This window comes from Dreissena polymorpha, chromosome 5 (assembly GCF_020536995.1).
Source record: "Dreissena polymorpha isolate Duluth1 chromosome 5, UMN_Dpol_1.0, whole genome shotgun sequence".
In the NCBI taxonomy this organism is placed as follows: Eukaryota; Metazoa; Mollusca; class Bivalvia; order Myida; family Dreissenidae; genus Dreissena; species Dreissena polymorpha.
Genome location: NC_068359.1, coordinates 93,653,371 through 93,669,402, shown reverse-complemented (window position 1 = coordinate 93,669,402; position 16,032 = coordinate 93,653,371). Strand labels below are relative to the sequence as shown.

Genomic DNA, 16,032 nt, shown 5'->3' with positions numbered 1-16,032 from the left:
TGACTGTGTAATGTGGCTAGAATAATCGATACACGTGTCATGCTATTCTCTTATCAGTGGATTATCCATTACCCCATGTGGTGTTTATGGCGATTACTTGTGAAAGTAGGTACCGAGTGCTCTTTTAAAACAGGGAATATTGATACACTGATAGAGAAACCTTGATTTTTCTCCACTTTCTTTTACTGGAAAATACATTTATCGAAAATTTCAAGCGCCCCGGGGACTTGATTTCGAAATTCAAGCGCCCCGGCGAGGGATCGTTAAATGGCCTTTGGAAGCCCTGATCCTATGGACCCTTCCCCCTTTCTAAACAAATGTCTAACTAAGGCTTTGAGTGAGATAAAGATTGTCATTTGATGACATCACAATGGCACAAGATCTGCCCCCCTCCCCCCCCACTATGAACATCTTTGAGCTCAATTTTAGTGTAATGTAACTTCCCATCTAAAGACTAAAGAATATCAAAGCTCAAAAAAGAACAATTAATCAAAACAAGCATGCTCATCTGTCAATATTTTAATTTGAGACTATTTGGATTGGTCAAAACTATTCTCTTAGGTCAATATTTGAAGTTGAGACTAAGAGCGTTTGTAGTCAAAGAGTTAAAATTCACCAAAAACTCAAGTATGAACTTAAAAAATGTTCATTATAGCCTCAGGGCCATATGTGAAATTACAAAAAAAAAAATAGTTTGACAGTTACCTTGCCCTGCATGATCATGCGTACAGTAAGGATGGATGGCGCGATGCCGTTGCTCTCATGACCTTGAACCATGATTATTTTCTCTGTTGCCATGTCAGTCTGGCAAGAATTTGGGAAAATGTTGTAGCGTCCTCAACGCTACTCTGCTTCTGTTTCTGTTGCTCAAATGCTGGCTTGTTCAAATGTGGAAAGTTTGAAAGTTTCTACACCTGAAAATGAACAAAAGAAAACTGTTTTAAAAGATTATTTATATGCAATATAAGCAAAACATACTTTAAATTATTACCAACAATAGTTCCTTCTAACATGTTCATTAAAATCAGCAAAATAAGTGTTTAATAAATGTTCACAAATAAAGACAATCCACTCAAATGCTATGCAATCCAAAGATCAAATGTCAAACATACATGTGTAACCTTTCAACATCAAAGTCATGTGGAAAAATAAAAAAACAACACAGTTACATTCCCAGTAAGAAATAATTGATTTATCAGCATGTTACCAATAAATCTTCCATCGAAAGTTGCCATGACAAAACAACACTTTTTCCAATAATTACGGATAATGATTTCTATTTACAGCCAATATAGGCTGGTTACATTTGATGAATGTATACACTTTTATATATTGACATCTAATTCTATGCTTCTTCAGAATTTTCTTGGGAGATTTTGATTCAGCCAATATAATTTGATTGAAGTTCTTTAAAGGGAACAATTAATTGAATATTTTACTGATAATTGTGTTCTAAATGAATTATGCATATCCTTTGTCCTCTTTTGATGAAAACGAGCTGTTATAACATAATAATGTAAAACTGATTATAAACAAAATTAAATTTAAAAAAAATGCTATAATGTGTAAAAATATTTATGTCAAAATTTGATGTTATATAAACATTCATTACAACACTGTAACTGTTATTAATATAGCAGTTTTCTTAGGATTAAATCATTTCTCAGAGCTGCCAAGCAGATGTGACACACAGGGGCTGGGGATAATCTGCATGTAATCCCTCCAGCAAATATGTTGTATATAAATGTCCTCCTGCTTCACACATGTGTAAGAAAACACCATTCTAACAACAGAGTTTAAAAAAGTATGTTATCTAAGTACCCCATAATTTACTGCAAGATTAACATATTACATATTCTAATTATTACGCTCTTTACCTAAACTAATACTTACATTTTTTTTAACCCTTTCCCACTCAGAGGCCACCTGAAAATGGCTATGAGCAAACCAGGTTTTATGCTGTTTGCTGCTCATCTGAGTATCTTAGGGTTGGAAATTAAGCCGTTAAAACTTGAATCTAGTCAGAAAGGTCTTTATTAAATTTAACTGTCTAAGGGACTTGAAATGCTTCAAAAATGTCTCTAAGTGGTCAAGGGTTATCATACATCAAATAAAATAGTATTTATTCCAAGGCTAATATAGTTTTTTGGCATAAGTATTTTTATGTCTTCTTTTTAATGACATTTAAATACTTCTTCAGCATTGAAATTAATCAATTTAAATAAAACCTTTGAGGAAATACTTGGAAAAACTTCTTAAATGAAAAAAAAAGCAAAACAAAAAACATTATTGCAACACATAGTACTTTTTTTAATTAAAGTAGTCATTTATAAAATTGCACAGTAAATTTCAATACCAGTAAAATAATCCATCTAGCCAAAACAATTTACAGTCCAAACATGCATATGACCTGTTATACTCCAAATAACTCCTTGAAACCATTAGAAACATGATCCACCAGACATAATTGGACAAATGCTAAGTATTTGGTGGCTGGATGCAAAGTAATGTATTCAAGAGAGTCCTTTCTAAACCAAACCATGTACCAGTAATCAACCTCACATATGCATGAACATGTGTGAAAACAACATGTCACTGTAAAACATAGTACATGCCCATAAAAACATGCTGCAAATTTATCAGCAAAAAAAACTTTCCAAGAGTATAAATATTTCTTGTTAAAATAATACACGTTCGTCTTGGCATTGTGCATGATGGAATTGGTGTGAATTTAAATAACAAGATTAATTGTGACGCGTTCTGAGAAAACTGGGCAAAATGCATGTGCGTAAAGTGTCGTCCCAGATTAGCCTGTGAAGTCCACAAAGGCTAATCAGGGACGACACTGCCTTAACTATATTTTTGCTAAGAAGAGACTTTTTTTAAACAGAAAATATCATAAAAGCGGAAAGTGTCGTCCCTGATTAGTCTGTGCCGACTGCACAGGATAATTTGGGAATACACTTTACGCACTTGCTTTAAACCCCATTTTCACAAAGCAGGGCTGATTTTCACTATGACGAGATCCTCACACTGGGTAATACATAGTTTGATCTTTCTTTCAATCAATGCCATTAAATGCAACACACATCATTATCATCACAGAAGAATTATCTGTATATAAGAATCATCATTTTACTAATCAATATTTCATACTACTTAATTTTTTTCTTATGGATATTTATTAAAGCTCTTACATCAGTTAAAATATTTGTAACAATATTAGTTACAAACTAAAAGAAAGTGTACATAAGTACTTAATGTTAACTATTATAAATCACAAAATGTAAATATTTTCTAACCTGTCACATAAAAGTTAATAATATTCCCCAGTCTATCATTAACTGGAAATCATATATCCATATCGCCAGCACATTGCTGCTCAGTGGTTTCTATTAACAGTTAATAATTCCTGACAAAATCAGAAGCCCAAAATGTCACCGTAATTGATTATGTCCGCACAATGGCACTCTCCCTGCGCAAACAGGAAACAGCTTAAGTCATTGCTAATACACTAGACTGGGTGCTGAACCATAAGTCTAAACCAGTCACAAAAATCATGTCAAGATTTTCAGATATAGATCATGCAGAAAAAGCAAGGCTTCAGCTCAGAATTTGGAAATGAACATTGTCAATTGAGATAAAAATGAAACTTAGTTGCAATTCCAAATGTATTAAATTTGTCATAAACCTGTCATAAACATTCCATTATATATGTGAATATTTTTCTTTTGTTAAGCTCTTCTTAATATTAAGAAGTCACAATAAAGGATTTAAATTGAAGCAGAGTCCTGCATTCTGCATTTTTGTCACACTTTCCCCCCAAATTATCTACTTTGCATCATTTTCATGCAAATATTAACATGTAACTTACATTATATGTATTTACGTAAAATGTATTTTATATTACATAACATGTTTGAATTTAGTTTAGCAATATTAAGCAACATTAAGAAATATTTACTTAGCAAAGTATACAAAGCAATATTTGTTTGGCTATAATAAACAAATATTCAGAAAAAGTGGACTTCAGTGCATCTGTATTTTGACACCTGACAATGTATGGGTCATGTGTCTTCTTGTTTTCAAAAGCTATTGAAACCTCTCTATAAAGTCACAATAAATATTTCTAATAAATAACCTGTTTCAAATTCCAAAACAGTCTACACATTTAGTAATTCATTCATCCACGGAGAACAACACACTTTATGTTGCAACAATGTCTTATGACTGGCCTATATGCAGGAATGTTGACCACTGCAAACTGTCAATCAGGTTCCAAACTGTGATAATCTCCAATGGACATATCACAGTCAATAGTTAAGTGGTAGTTTCCCACCCCTATGTTGATATGGGAACACATTTAATCCAAATGTTTGCTGTACTTTATTTTTATGATAATAAATAAACAAATAGCAATACTGCTGTACAAAAGATCAAGATAACAAAAATTGGTCAGAAGGGAATAGTTCCTGAAAAAATAATGCTCTCAATAAGATGGGTGGTGCATCAATGTATAAGATTAATGATTATTTTGATTTTTCTTTAATTTTTGTTCCTGCATTACAGAATAGTTATTGAATAATTTCAAAAATACACTCGAGTTCTACTATTATGTTTATACACATGCTACCATTGTTTTTTAGATGGTCGCTTAGCGACTGTCTAAGGTGGTTAGTCTAAAATTTAGGTCGATGCGTCTTAGCTACTAGGAGCCCAATACCCGCTTACTACGCGTATACGCGCGAAAAAGAGTTGTATAATTTATGCAAGAGGTTTGAGTTCTCCAATTATATTCATTCATAAATGGAAACATGATATTAATATCGTGTTAAATGCAATAGTTTCGAACGGTGCTTTTATAGAAAAGAATCAATAAACAATGATCGTATTGTACGTGTCGCGGAGGTGATTGTTTATGAATAAATAAAATAGTCCACTTTCTGCAGCGTCTTCATGACGTAGTATTTTTGCTCAGTCCATTCATAATATGAGGCTATTAATGATGCGCCTGTCGGGCGATAACAACGCAATAGGTTACGCTCTCACATACACCTCAATGACGTAGTACAGGTCATAAATTGAGGCTATTAATAGATTCGGGAAAAAGTTAACGCTTATTTATATTCTCAATTTATTAAACGTTGAACATAAGTTCAACAATAACTTCAGCGATACGGTAGACAAAAACACACAAATGTTTTATAATCGCTAAACCCTAATATAACAAACAATTTATAATAATAATACGAATGACCTATTTTGTAACCTCGTTCATGCTACTACAGCGGGTATTTCTGGAAAACGTTCTTTGGTTCTCAACAGATAGCGGCGATCTTTTGTATTTACGGGTTAGGCAACGCAATAGTAGAAGGTTAGTAGAAGGTTTAGCTTGTTTATACTCACAGTTCTCAATACATAAACAGTTGGATATGAGTTCATCAATTACTACAGGCATACTATAGGCAACCTCGAAAATGCTTTATAATCCCTAAAACCGAAAACAACTAAATATATTATATTAAATATATTTATAACAATAAATATCTTTTAAAAATGTAGTCGGCGTATACGCTGACTTTGAAATAAAGTTTGCAATTTACTTTTCTAAATAAATAAATACAATTAAACAAAAGTTTAACTATTGTGTTGTGTTTTTCACTTGTAAGTTGCATATTCACCGCATGAAATGTGTGTTAGCATTGTCAAACCACACATTAGTGTGAGTAGATAAAAAATATACTACGAGAGAGCACTTCATATGTGTCCTCATATGCCTTGTTATGAGTATCTTTTTTCACTATCGAAATATATCGTATGTTGATATTTGATTTAAATGCAGTTTTCTTTCGACACATTTAAATCACACGTCAATAGCGCCGTCATGCGAAAATGGGTCTTATGCGTTTCGGCAAGCGTTTGTTAAACCCAACATGTGCTTTTGCGCAGTCAGGCCATAGGCGATGCTGTTCGCTATAAAATCACTTAATATGTTATGTTTCTCCTTACCAGAAGGAGAGATAGCTGAGTGGGTTATTTATATGAACGGCGCATATGGAATAAGACCCATTTTTGCATGACGAGGGTCATTACAAATCTCATTGCGAATTGAAAATGCCACATTTAAGAACAATGCTTTTTGATACAAAATTGAATTCAAAATAGCAAACATGTTAATAATGGCAGCCTATCCACACATTAAGGAATGATTTCCAGACGTGCTGACCAGGTACGGCAAATATTGTGGTATGATAATTAAACGATTTTCTCTTATCGTGACACTATACTATTTCGCTAATGATTGTTTTCTTATCTTGGAGGCGAAATTGAAATTCTGCGAGATGGATTGTAACACGTAACTGTAACAGGGCCACAATTTGTGTCGTTTGAGCATACAGAGAGTAGTCCGGAATTCCTTACACTGAACAGTGCTACATCCTTTGAATTGAGCGCATACACAGTGATGTAGCAAAAATTCAGAGGTTGTATTTCGAATCTGCTTATTAAATATTGGAAAATATTCATGCGTGTCTGTTGGCGTTATGTAAAAGTCACTAAGATGAAAACTGAGTAAAACAGCTACGCCTAAAAGCGCATAAGTGCTCTATACCTATGTTTATGTCAAAGTTGTTGACACCGTGTGAACTGCTTGGGTAACAAGTAAAGCATAAACAGCAATGTTTATATACTTTTATGTTTCCATATACAAGATACAAAGATTATTGTATATTTTGAATATGGTGTCAAAAATCAAAAGTTTTGTACACGGAACTTTCATTATGACTTTATATTCTTGGTGAGATAGTTATTTGATATTAGAAAAAATATTCCTTTAATATGATGGTGACTGCAAATTTTCTTTATATTAAGTTCTCATTACCATTTTCATCATACTTTCTATGCTTTCAGAACGTCCAAAAAGCATGTTGTTTTTATTTTGTCTAAGTTATTTCTATGAAATAATAAGGATGATAAAAAGTGCACACAAAACTCGACCCGTGCGCTATGACACACACTTTATAAAGTTGAATGGCGTGTGTTCATTTCAAACTTGCGATTGATTTTGAAAAATGAGATTACCGGAATAAACCCCCTTCGGAAGAAACCCCCTTCCCTAAAAACGGCATAGCGGAAGAAACCCCCTTTCACATTTTGCATACGCGGAAGAAACCCCCTCGCTAGTTTTGCATAGGCGGAACAAACCCCCTTCGAGTTTTCAGTCAGGCGGAATAAACCCCCTTCGTGTTTTCAGAGGGGCGGAATAAACCCCCTTCCTAAGTGTTAAGTCTTTCCCGCAGAGGTAGTAAAATCCCGACTCGAACGATTCCCCAATACATGCGTTTCAACCCGACTCTATTACTGCATGCTTGCTACTTTTCAAGTTTATATTCATTTCCTGATAATCCCGTTTATAACATTTTTAAAGCACTTTCTGGTAAATATTAAGGATAAGAGCTCTCAATAATTTCTTTAACACAAACCTTGCCATTTTTTCTCTTGTATCAAATAAATTTCGGCATAAGTGACTTTTTATAGACTTGATGAAATATTCCCTCCGAATACGCATCAATCCCCTGACTAGTTGTGTGCTTGTTACAACGCTCAATACACCCACGCTTTCTATGCTGCATAATTTTCGCGCCCTTTTTATTGAGAAAAAGAGTCAACACAAAGTAGAATTTACACTGCAAAACTATTTCAACGTTGCGGTAAAATTTACATTCGGAAGTGTGTTTCGTATTAAAAACGCGTTAACACCAACTTACGGGAGTGTGTTTCGGATTTACAGTAAAGAAATGTACCGGCCGTTTATTCACAATTTGTTAATGAAGTTGTTAATGATACACACTTAATATTCAATCTGTGAAACTCAAACATCGTTATCGTGATAATTGAATGAAGGTGCGAAAATCTCGTGATAATTGAATGAAGGCGCGAAAATCTTATTAAAGGAGTGTACCGGCCGTTTGACCTCAAGCTGTGAAGAATTAATCAAGATGGTAATAAAACGAATAATGTATGAATGGGGGAAAGAATTATTATTGAAGGATAAAATAGACAAAAATAGAATGAAATATATTAACATTTATGTACAAAGAACAAGCAAGCATATTCTAGAAAACATTAAACAAATTGTTGTTGCAAAAAAGGACACGCATTTATTGATAAAACAGGCATATATTTACATTTATTTACAAAGATCTCAAACAAGCATATATTAAAAAGCAATAAACAATTTGTTGTTGAAAAAAGACACGCATTTATTAACGATAAACAGGCATATATTTACATTTATTTACAAAGATCAAATCTTTCCCTAAAATCACACAATTATAGCAGAATGCTAATGTAATTAAACAAAACTGTACATAACTTCACACGAGCCGCAAAGACGCCGATCATGACACAACTTCTCATCATTATCTACAAAAGCCGGTACATTAAAGGACCTTTTATACAATCAAATGAAGGTGCGAAAATCTATTTCCAAACTGCTATGTGCTGAGTAAAGAGGTGTACCGGCCGTTTGTTCACAAGTTGTTAATGATAAGATGCTCGTGTGAATTTGTCTTGCACTCGTTTCAGTGAGATTATACAATTTTATATGCATTAACTTGTACTAGATTGATAAAAATAACAAAAACACAAAATTAGCGCCCAAGCCGATTGTGACGAAGATATTTTAGTACATATTTTCCTTCAATAACCGAAGCATTCGTCTTAAAAAAAAAATGAATCATGCAATCATGCTTCCCGGGAACTTTCTGAAAAGGAAAGTGAATTTCTGTAAACAATTACCGTGCGTTTGAATGTAACTAAATCGTCTGGAAGGGGGTTTGTTCCGCTATGGAAGGGGGTTTCTTCCGCCTATGCAAAACTAGCGAGGGGGTTTCTTCCGCCTATGCAAAACTAGCGAGGGGGTTTCTTCCGCGTATGCAAACTATGAAAGGAGATTTCTTCCGCCCTGCCGTTTTAAGCGAAGGGGGTTTCTTCCGGAGGGGGTTTCTTCCGTACACCGAAAAATGAATAGCATGTTAAATTATGCAATAGCTAACATCTTCAGTGCCTTCAGCGCTTTGATTAATGCTGGACTTAACAACTAGACAATGACACAAGTGATAACATTTTGCAGTATAACTTACTGATAAACTAATTGTGTATCTGAATGTTTTCAATTATCATCAATGTATATGACATAATAACCCCTAATGGCTGATACTGAGTGATATGAGAATAACATTGTTTCAACCCTTTACCACTTAGATAATTCACACATTTGTAGTCCATCAGAAAGTTATATTTAAGACCTTTCTTACTAGATTGAAGTTTTTAAGGCTTTATATCCAAACCTTAGATACTGATGAGCAGCAAACATCATAACACCTGAACAAACTGCAGTTACTTTGCACATAGCCATTTTCGCTTCTAAGTGGGTAAGGGTTAATTAATTTTTAAGGTTGAAATAAATTTTGAAATCTGCATTGGTCATTATAGACACTTTTTGAAAATGTTCAAATTTCTTTAAAGATTAAAAAAATAAAAAATAATCATCAATTTCTTTGATGTAAACTAAGCCCACATAGTATTATTTTTTATTTCCACATAAGACAGTCAACTTACTTGTTACAACTCCACAATTAAATTTAACAGTTAATACATTCACTTAGACACAAATATTCAGCACATATTATTGACAAAGAACAAGAATAAAAGGTAGTATTTATCCCTAAATCCCTCAAAACAAGTGAAGTAATCTACAAAAATACACAACATATAAAAGCCTAAGTAGAATGAGATTAAAGGGTTATAGAAGAAAGTTACATTTTTCGATGCAATCAATATGATTATGATGACATTTGATTGACCTAAAAACACTGTATAATATCTTTATTACTTAGCAATAATATACATTAAAATAGATGCAGGCTGATTCAGCCAAGGGCTCAATCTGCCATAAAATAAGTGTGTTGTAATAAATGTTTCAATGCTAATCACAGTGAGCATAAATTTTAAGATTTAATTAACATCATATAAACTAATAGTAATATTAATCTAAACCTGTTTAACAAGTAGAATTTATAATCAAATACACAATGTTTATTTTGATATAGTGTAGTTTTTTTTATTAAAATAAAATGTAATAACTTGTTTGGTTTTAATTTGTGCAGAATAAAATGTTTTGAATTATTTGTTTTATAACATTCATGTATTGTTCTTCAAAGACGTAACCATTTTTGAAAAATGCAAACTGCTAAGTAATTGACAAGTCCTTTTTATTCTGGATAATCAGTAGGGAAATACCTTTTTGTTTCGTATGAGTATGAGTTTACTTCAAATGAATGGCTTATTTAGCCTTCCAGGTACTCAGAGTTAACACTTTTCTACAAGATAGGACAACTCGCAAGTAACTTGTACATATTTTTATACTATCTATAGTCAACAACATTACATATTATTAACCAATTTCTGAAATTCTCATGCCTAAGAGCAAGCAAATTAAATGACACCGATCCCTCACTGGCTTGTTAATTCCTTAAATCCATGAAAAGGAAAATTATCCAATAATTGATGGACCAACAGCTAAGCTAAAAATCAATCTTTGATACAATACCTTGGTCACAGATTCCACATGAATCGAAAGTAACAAGCAAATCCTTTCAAAAGCCATACTTTTCTCATAAAAGGAAATCTCGTTAATTTTCCTTACATCTGTTTTTATAGAGGATAGTTACCATGGCAACCAATCAATGCCTATACCTGGCTAAGATTGATCAAAACACAAATGGCCACAGGAAACTCGATCTGCATGTCTTATTCAGTATATAAATATACAATTGCTTTATGAAAGAATGCATTGAAGAAAATAGCAGGTTGCAAGATTCTTGATTGCATCTTTCTGAAAGGGATCAAGCAACATTCACTCTTTGCATGCTGGGAAATTTGTCGTCTGCAAAAATGTTGTCTGCTGAATTTCTAAAATAAGCATTTTCTTTGATTTTTTTCAAAGAATACTATCAGAATAGTAAACAGTTTGGATCCTGATGAGACACCACATTCTGTGGTGTCTCATCTGGATCCAAACTGTTTGCAAAGGCCTTTAAAATTCGGTTCCAGCACTGAAAGGGTTAAAGGTTGCTTATTCCTTTTAGAAAGAAAAGTCACAATTGAAAATGTTGCTTATCTCTGAAACAGGTTTTTCTTGATTAAGTAATATCCCATATTGCCATTATAGTTTGTAGACATGATACAATAACATTCCCCAGATCATGTCAATATGTATATCAATATGCCCTGGAATAAAGTGCAAGACACTCAGTAATATTACATCAAAACAAGAGTTCCGCGGTCGGAGATGACCGCATTGAAGCCGGATTTTTGATTTAAATGACAGGAAAGTACCTTTCGTGTTTTTGTCAATGCAATACTTAAATTACTGAAATATTGTTCAAAGGTCAAAATGAAATGTAAGTACTTTTCAAGGCATGAGCAAACCTTGTGTTATGTTTTGAATGCATGCATGACCTTGAAATGACCAGTGGTCATCTAAGTGTGCTTGCAAACCTTTACGTCAAGTTTGAGATTCTAGGTCCAAGCATACCAAAGTTATAACAATTTTAACATTTTAACATTGAAGGTCACAGTGACCTTGACCTTCAAATGAATGACATTGAAATGAGCAGTGGTGATCTTCTAGTACTGGCCAACCTTTATGTCAAGTTTGAAGACTCTAGGTACAAGCATACCAAAGTTATAACATGGAATAAGAACTTTAACATTTTTACCTACCAAAGTTATAAGAACTTTAACATTTTTACATTCAAGGTCACAGTGACCTTGACCTTAGAATGAATGACCTTGAAATGACCAGTGGTCATCTAAGTGTGCTTGCAAACCTTCATGTCAAGTTTGAAGACTCTATGTCCAAGCATACCAAAGTTATAACAATTTTAACATTTTAACATTTAAGATCACAGTGACCTTGACCTTCAAATGAATGACATTGAAATGACCAGTGGTCATCTTCTAGTACTGGCCAATCTTTATTTCAAGTTTGAAGACTCTAGGTACAAGCATACCAAAGTTATAACATGAAATAAGAACTTTAACATTTTTACATTCAAGGTCACAGTGACCTTGACCTTCAAATGAATGACCTTGAAATGTCCAGTGGTTACTTACTAGTTCTGGCCAACCTTCATGTCAAGTTTCAAGACTCTAGGTCCAAGCATACCAAAGTTATAACAACTTTAACATTTTTACATTCAAGGTCACAGTGACCTTGACCTTCAAATGAATGACCTTGAAATGACCAGTGGTTACTAACTAGTTATGGCCAACCTTCATGTCAAGTTTCAAGACTCTAGGTCCAAGCATACCAAAGTTATAACAACTTTAACATTTTTTATATTGAAGGTCACAGTGACCTTGACCTTCAAATGAATGACCTTGAAATGACCAGTGGTCATCTGTTAATCCTGGCCAACCTTCATGTCAAGTTTGAAGACTCTAGGTCCAAGCATACCAAAGTTATACCATGAAATAAGAACTTTAACATTTTCGAGCACGCCGCCACCCCGCCCGCCCGCCCGACAACATCAATCTATAAGCCGAGATTTTTTCGAAAAATATCCGGCTAATTAGTGTAACAACAAGCATGTTTAGTGTTATTGTTTGTTAATTACAACAGGAGATTATTTTTATTCTTGAACACATTGTTCTGGCAGTCATTGTTCATGTATTAATAATGATAATTTATATGAACAATCACATAAGTAGTTTTTTTCTGAAAGCTCTTCCAAGTGCAACAAGGTATGTACAACCTCTCTAAAACATATGGGTACCAGGGACAATAAAACAACACCCATTACATTGTTATGACAGAGGCAATCTCAGTGCTGCCAACAATTAAGACATCATTTACCTGTATGTAACACCTCCATGAGTTACACATTTCTTCTAACTCCACAACCAACCATGTTTGTTTAACACCAATATCCACTTTCCTTCAGAATTCTGCTAAGAAAATTATTGATAAATAAATCAGGCTATATAAAAATAACTCCAAGTTCTTACCACTTTGGACTGCAGTAATATTAATCTATAATTTCCATTGCACAGTACATAGCTATTCACAACAGGATATGGTCAATTTCTGTTATTAGACACCAACCAGGGATGACATGCTGGTTGCTATGGCAACATAAGGTGACACTTACCAATCAATGACTGATGCCTCTGTCAGGCTCCTAACCCCTACTGGGAAAAGGGAGAGGTATGGGGGAGTCAGGGATAGCATAAACAGAAGCAAATGTGTGCCAGCATTTTTTAAGGGCTGGAATGCAACTTGCAGGCTCTGGTCACTTTTGCTGGTGTTAGTTGTCAATACACTGCCAAGTAATCAGGGCTGGTGCCAGGTTATTTTAGTGTTCTGGAAACCTTGAAGTCTGACTTTGACATGACTGGGCACCTTAACACAGTCAGAATAGTCTTTTAAAGCTGTGAAACAAGAAACTTCACTCAAATCCTCAAAGAAATCATTACTTTATGGAAAATCCTGACAATTTATAAAGAGACTTATACTGCAATCAATTACACTCAGTAGCCCTACAACATAGGTGTACTTTTGTTTTATAGTAAAATCAATAAAAGCCCATTAAAGGAACCTTTTCACATTTTGGTAAATTGACAAAATAAAAAAAGAATTGTTTCAGATTCACAAATTTTCCTTCTAGTTATGATATTTGAGGACACAGTAATACTGAACATTTACCATGCTCTAAAATATCCATTATAAGCATCTTTTGACGATTTAAAAACCTGAAAATTATAAAGCGTTGCAATTCGAAACTATTGAATATTTTAGAGAGTTCTGTAGTTGTTGTTATATTTTGTGACACTATGACATCCATTTCAACCCGACTCTGGTCCTGTATACATACTACTTTTCAAGTTTCTATTTATTACCCGATAATCCCGTTTATTCCCTTTTTATAAATCACTTTCTGGTAAATATTTACGATAAAAGCTCTCAATTATTTCTTTAACACAAACCTTGCCATTTTTCTATCAAATAAATTTGAAGTGACTATTTATAACATTTGAAATATTGCCTCTGAACATACGTCAATCCCTTGACGTGTTGTGTGCTTGTTAAAACACTCAATACACGTACGCTTTCTATGCAAATGACACGAGGTTGTACATGCTGCATTGTTTTCGCGCTCTTTTTAATTGAGAAAAACATTCGACACAAAATAAATTTGCACTGCTAATTTGAAGCAAAAATATTTTAATTAACGTTACGGTAACATTTACATTCGGAAGTGTGTTTCAGATTAAAAACGCGTTAACATCGACTTACGGGAATGGGTTTAGGATAACAAATAATTATTCCCATTTGAGATTTCAACAAATATTAACAGTTGCGTTATGAATTCAATGATAATTTGTTTAAACATTTTGTTTACGACTCGATTAAATATTTTGACGGAATTATGCATGAAATTCATGTTGTCCACGAGGATTACGGCCGGTTGCCATCATCAGTCTTCTTAAATAAACCGCGCTAAATTCATAAGAATTGTTTAATATATTATTGACTTTTTATTGTCATATAAGTCACATAATCTTTATATAATATCATAATAATCATTAACTTAAAATTTTCTTAAAATTTAATAACAAGGATTTAAAAAACTGTGTAAAATACATTTGCACAAACAATAAATAAATAAATCAAACTAACTAAACTGTAAACACACTCACCATTAAGAATAAACACTATAGAGAAATATACTGCCAATCAAGTTTAACAGCATTAAGGTTAAATTACACAACAGTTCTATCATAAGCTGACTATTTCCAGAAGGCTTAACTTCATTGTATAAAAATTACATGCCTATTCTTGTTTAAACACTACTTTACAATCAAACAATTATTACAATAATCTCCAAATCCTCTTAAAATAAGTCATAAAATTCAAATTTTGTACAAATAAGACTACTAGATATTGTCAAACTGTTTGTTCAACAGTGTTTATCTTATCTAGTACAGCCCTATCACAGTTTTGGCTGCAAGATGAGCACTTTGTCCCCTGAACATGCGACCCCTTATCTGATACCTGGTATCTCCCCCTTGATAGCTTGATCATGAACTAGAAACTCAAGGGTCTTCAGCCTGGTCAAAGTTTTTTGAAACACATACCATGTGACTTACTTGCCTAATACTTGCATGTTTTTATGAGATAGAAAATCAAGTTGAAACATAAAGCTGTGGAAAAAAAAAGAATTTTGAGTTATGACTGTCAAATAGCATTTGTATATTTGTGTGACAGTATTAAGTTCCATGCACAATCCTCCATCTAATATAACTTACAATAACTTCTGAAACACAATAAACATATACTTCACAAATTGTGTGTGACTGTTGAAAAATGATCCTATTCAATCCAATCCACAGACACACAATTTACACAGTTCTTGATGAGAAAATAAGAAAAAGAATCAAGACTTATAAGAGAACAAGTAATCCCAAATAATGCATACTTACCAATTTAATTATTTGAAACACCACAACAAAAGTGTACTGTGTTTTATTACAGTGTATAATGTTCTCCACAATGTTAATCCACACTACTACTAGCACTCTGATACTAGCACTCTGATGTTAATGTATGTACAGTTTGTATGTTTGCATCACTATCACCTTCTTTGCAATGAACACTACTTTGACAATAAAGCAGGCTTTAATCAAAGAGATCAGTGCTAACAAATCAAGCTCACCCAAGAGAGCATGTGAGAAGTCTGTCACTGACAGAGGAATAATGGCTGCTCAACAAATGCACTCCCACTAATCATATCTCTTCATTTACCTGAATCATCTCTCTGAGATTCATTCTCAGGTTGATTAACTCATGCAGACTGATTCAATGAAGATGTATTGCTGCATCATGCTGCTAATTGTTTCAGTACCCCACAGATAATAATAGTTTGGACATGGGCCCACAGGTAAGGCCTTGACCAAGGGTTAGGA

General features: G+C 33.5%; 1 protein-coding gene across 21 annotated transcripts in view; it reads right to left on the bottom strand.

The window, feature by feature from the left end:
* The window catches only part of LOC127832136 (poly(rC)-binding protein 3-like), a 183,756-nt gene that overhangs the window by 33,902 nt on the left and 133,822 nt on the right, over positions 1-16,032 (bottom strand). For 6 of the 21 annotated variants that reach the window (XM_052357374.1, XM_052357385.1, XM_052357386.1 and 3 more), the window contains exons 1-2: positions 14,767-15,060; positions 706-914 (exon numbers count right to left, since the gene is read on the bottom strand). In XM_052357374.1, the coding sequence (XP_052213334.1) occupies positions 706-798 (93 nt within the window). In that variant the 5' untranslated portion in view covers positions 799-914; positions 14,767-15,060. Of the gene's footprint in view, positions 1-705; positions 915-14,766; positions 15,063-15,549; positions 15,886-16,032 lie in introns of those variants that run through there. The other 15 variants (XM_052357391.1, XM_052357387.1, XM_052357390.1 and 12 more) reach the window with 6 other exon arrangements.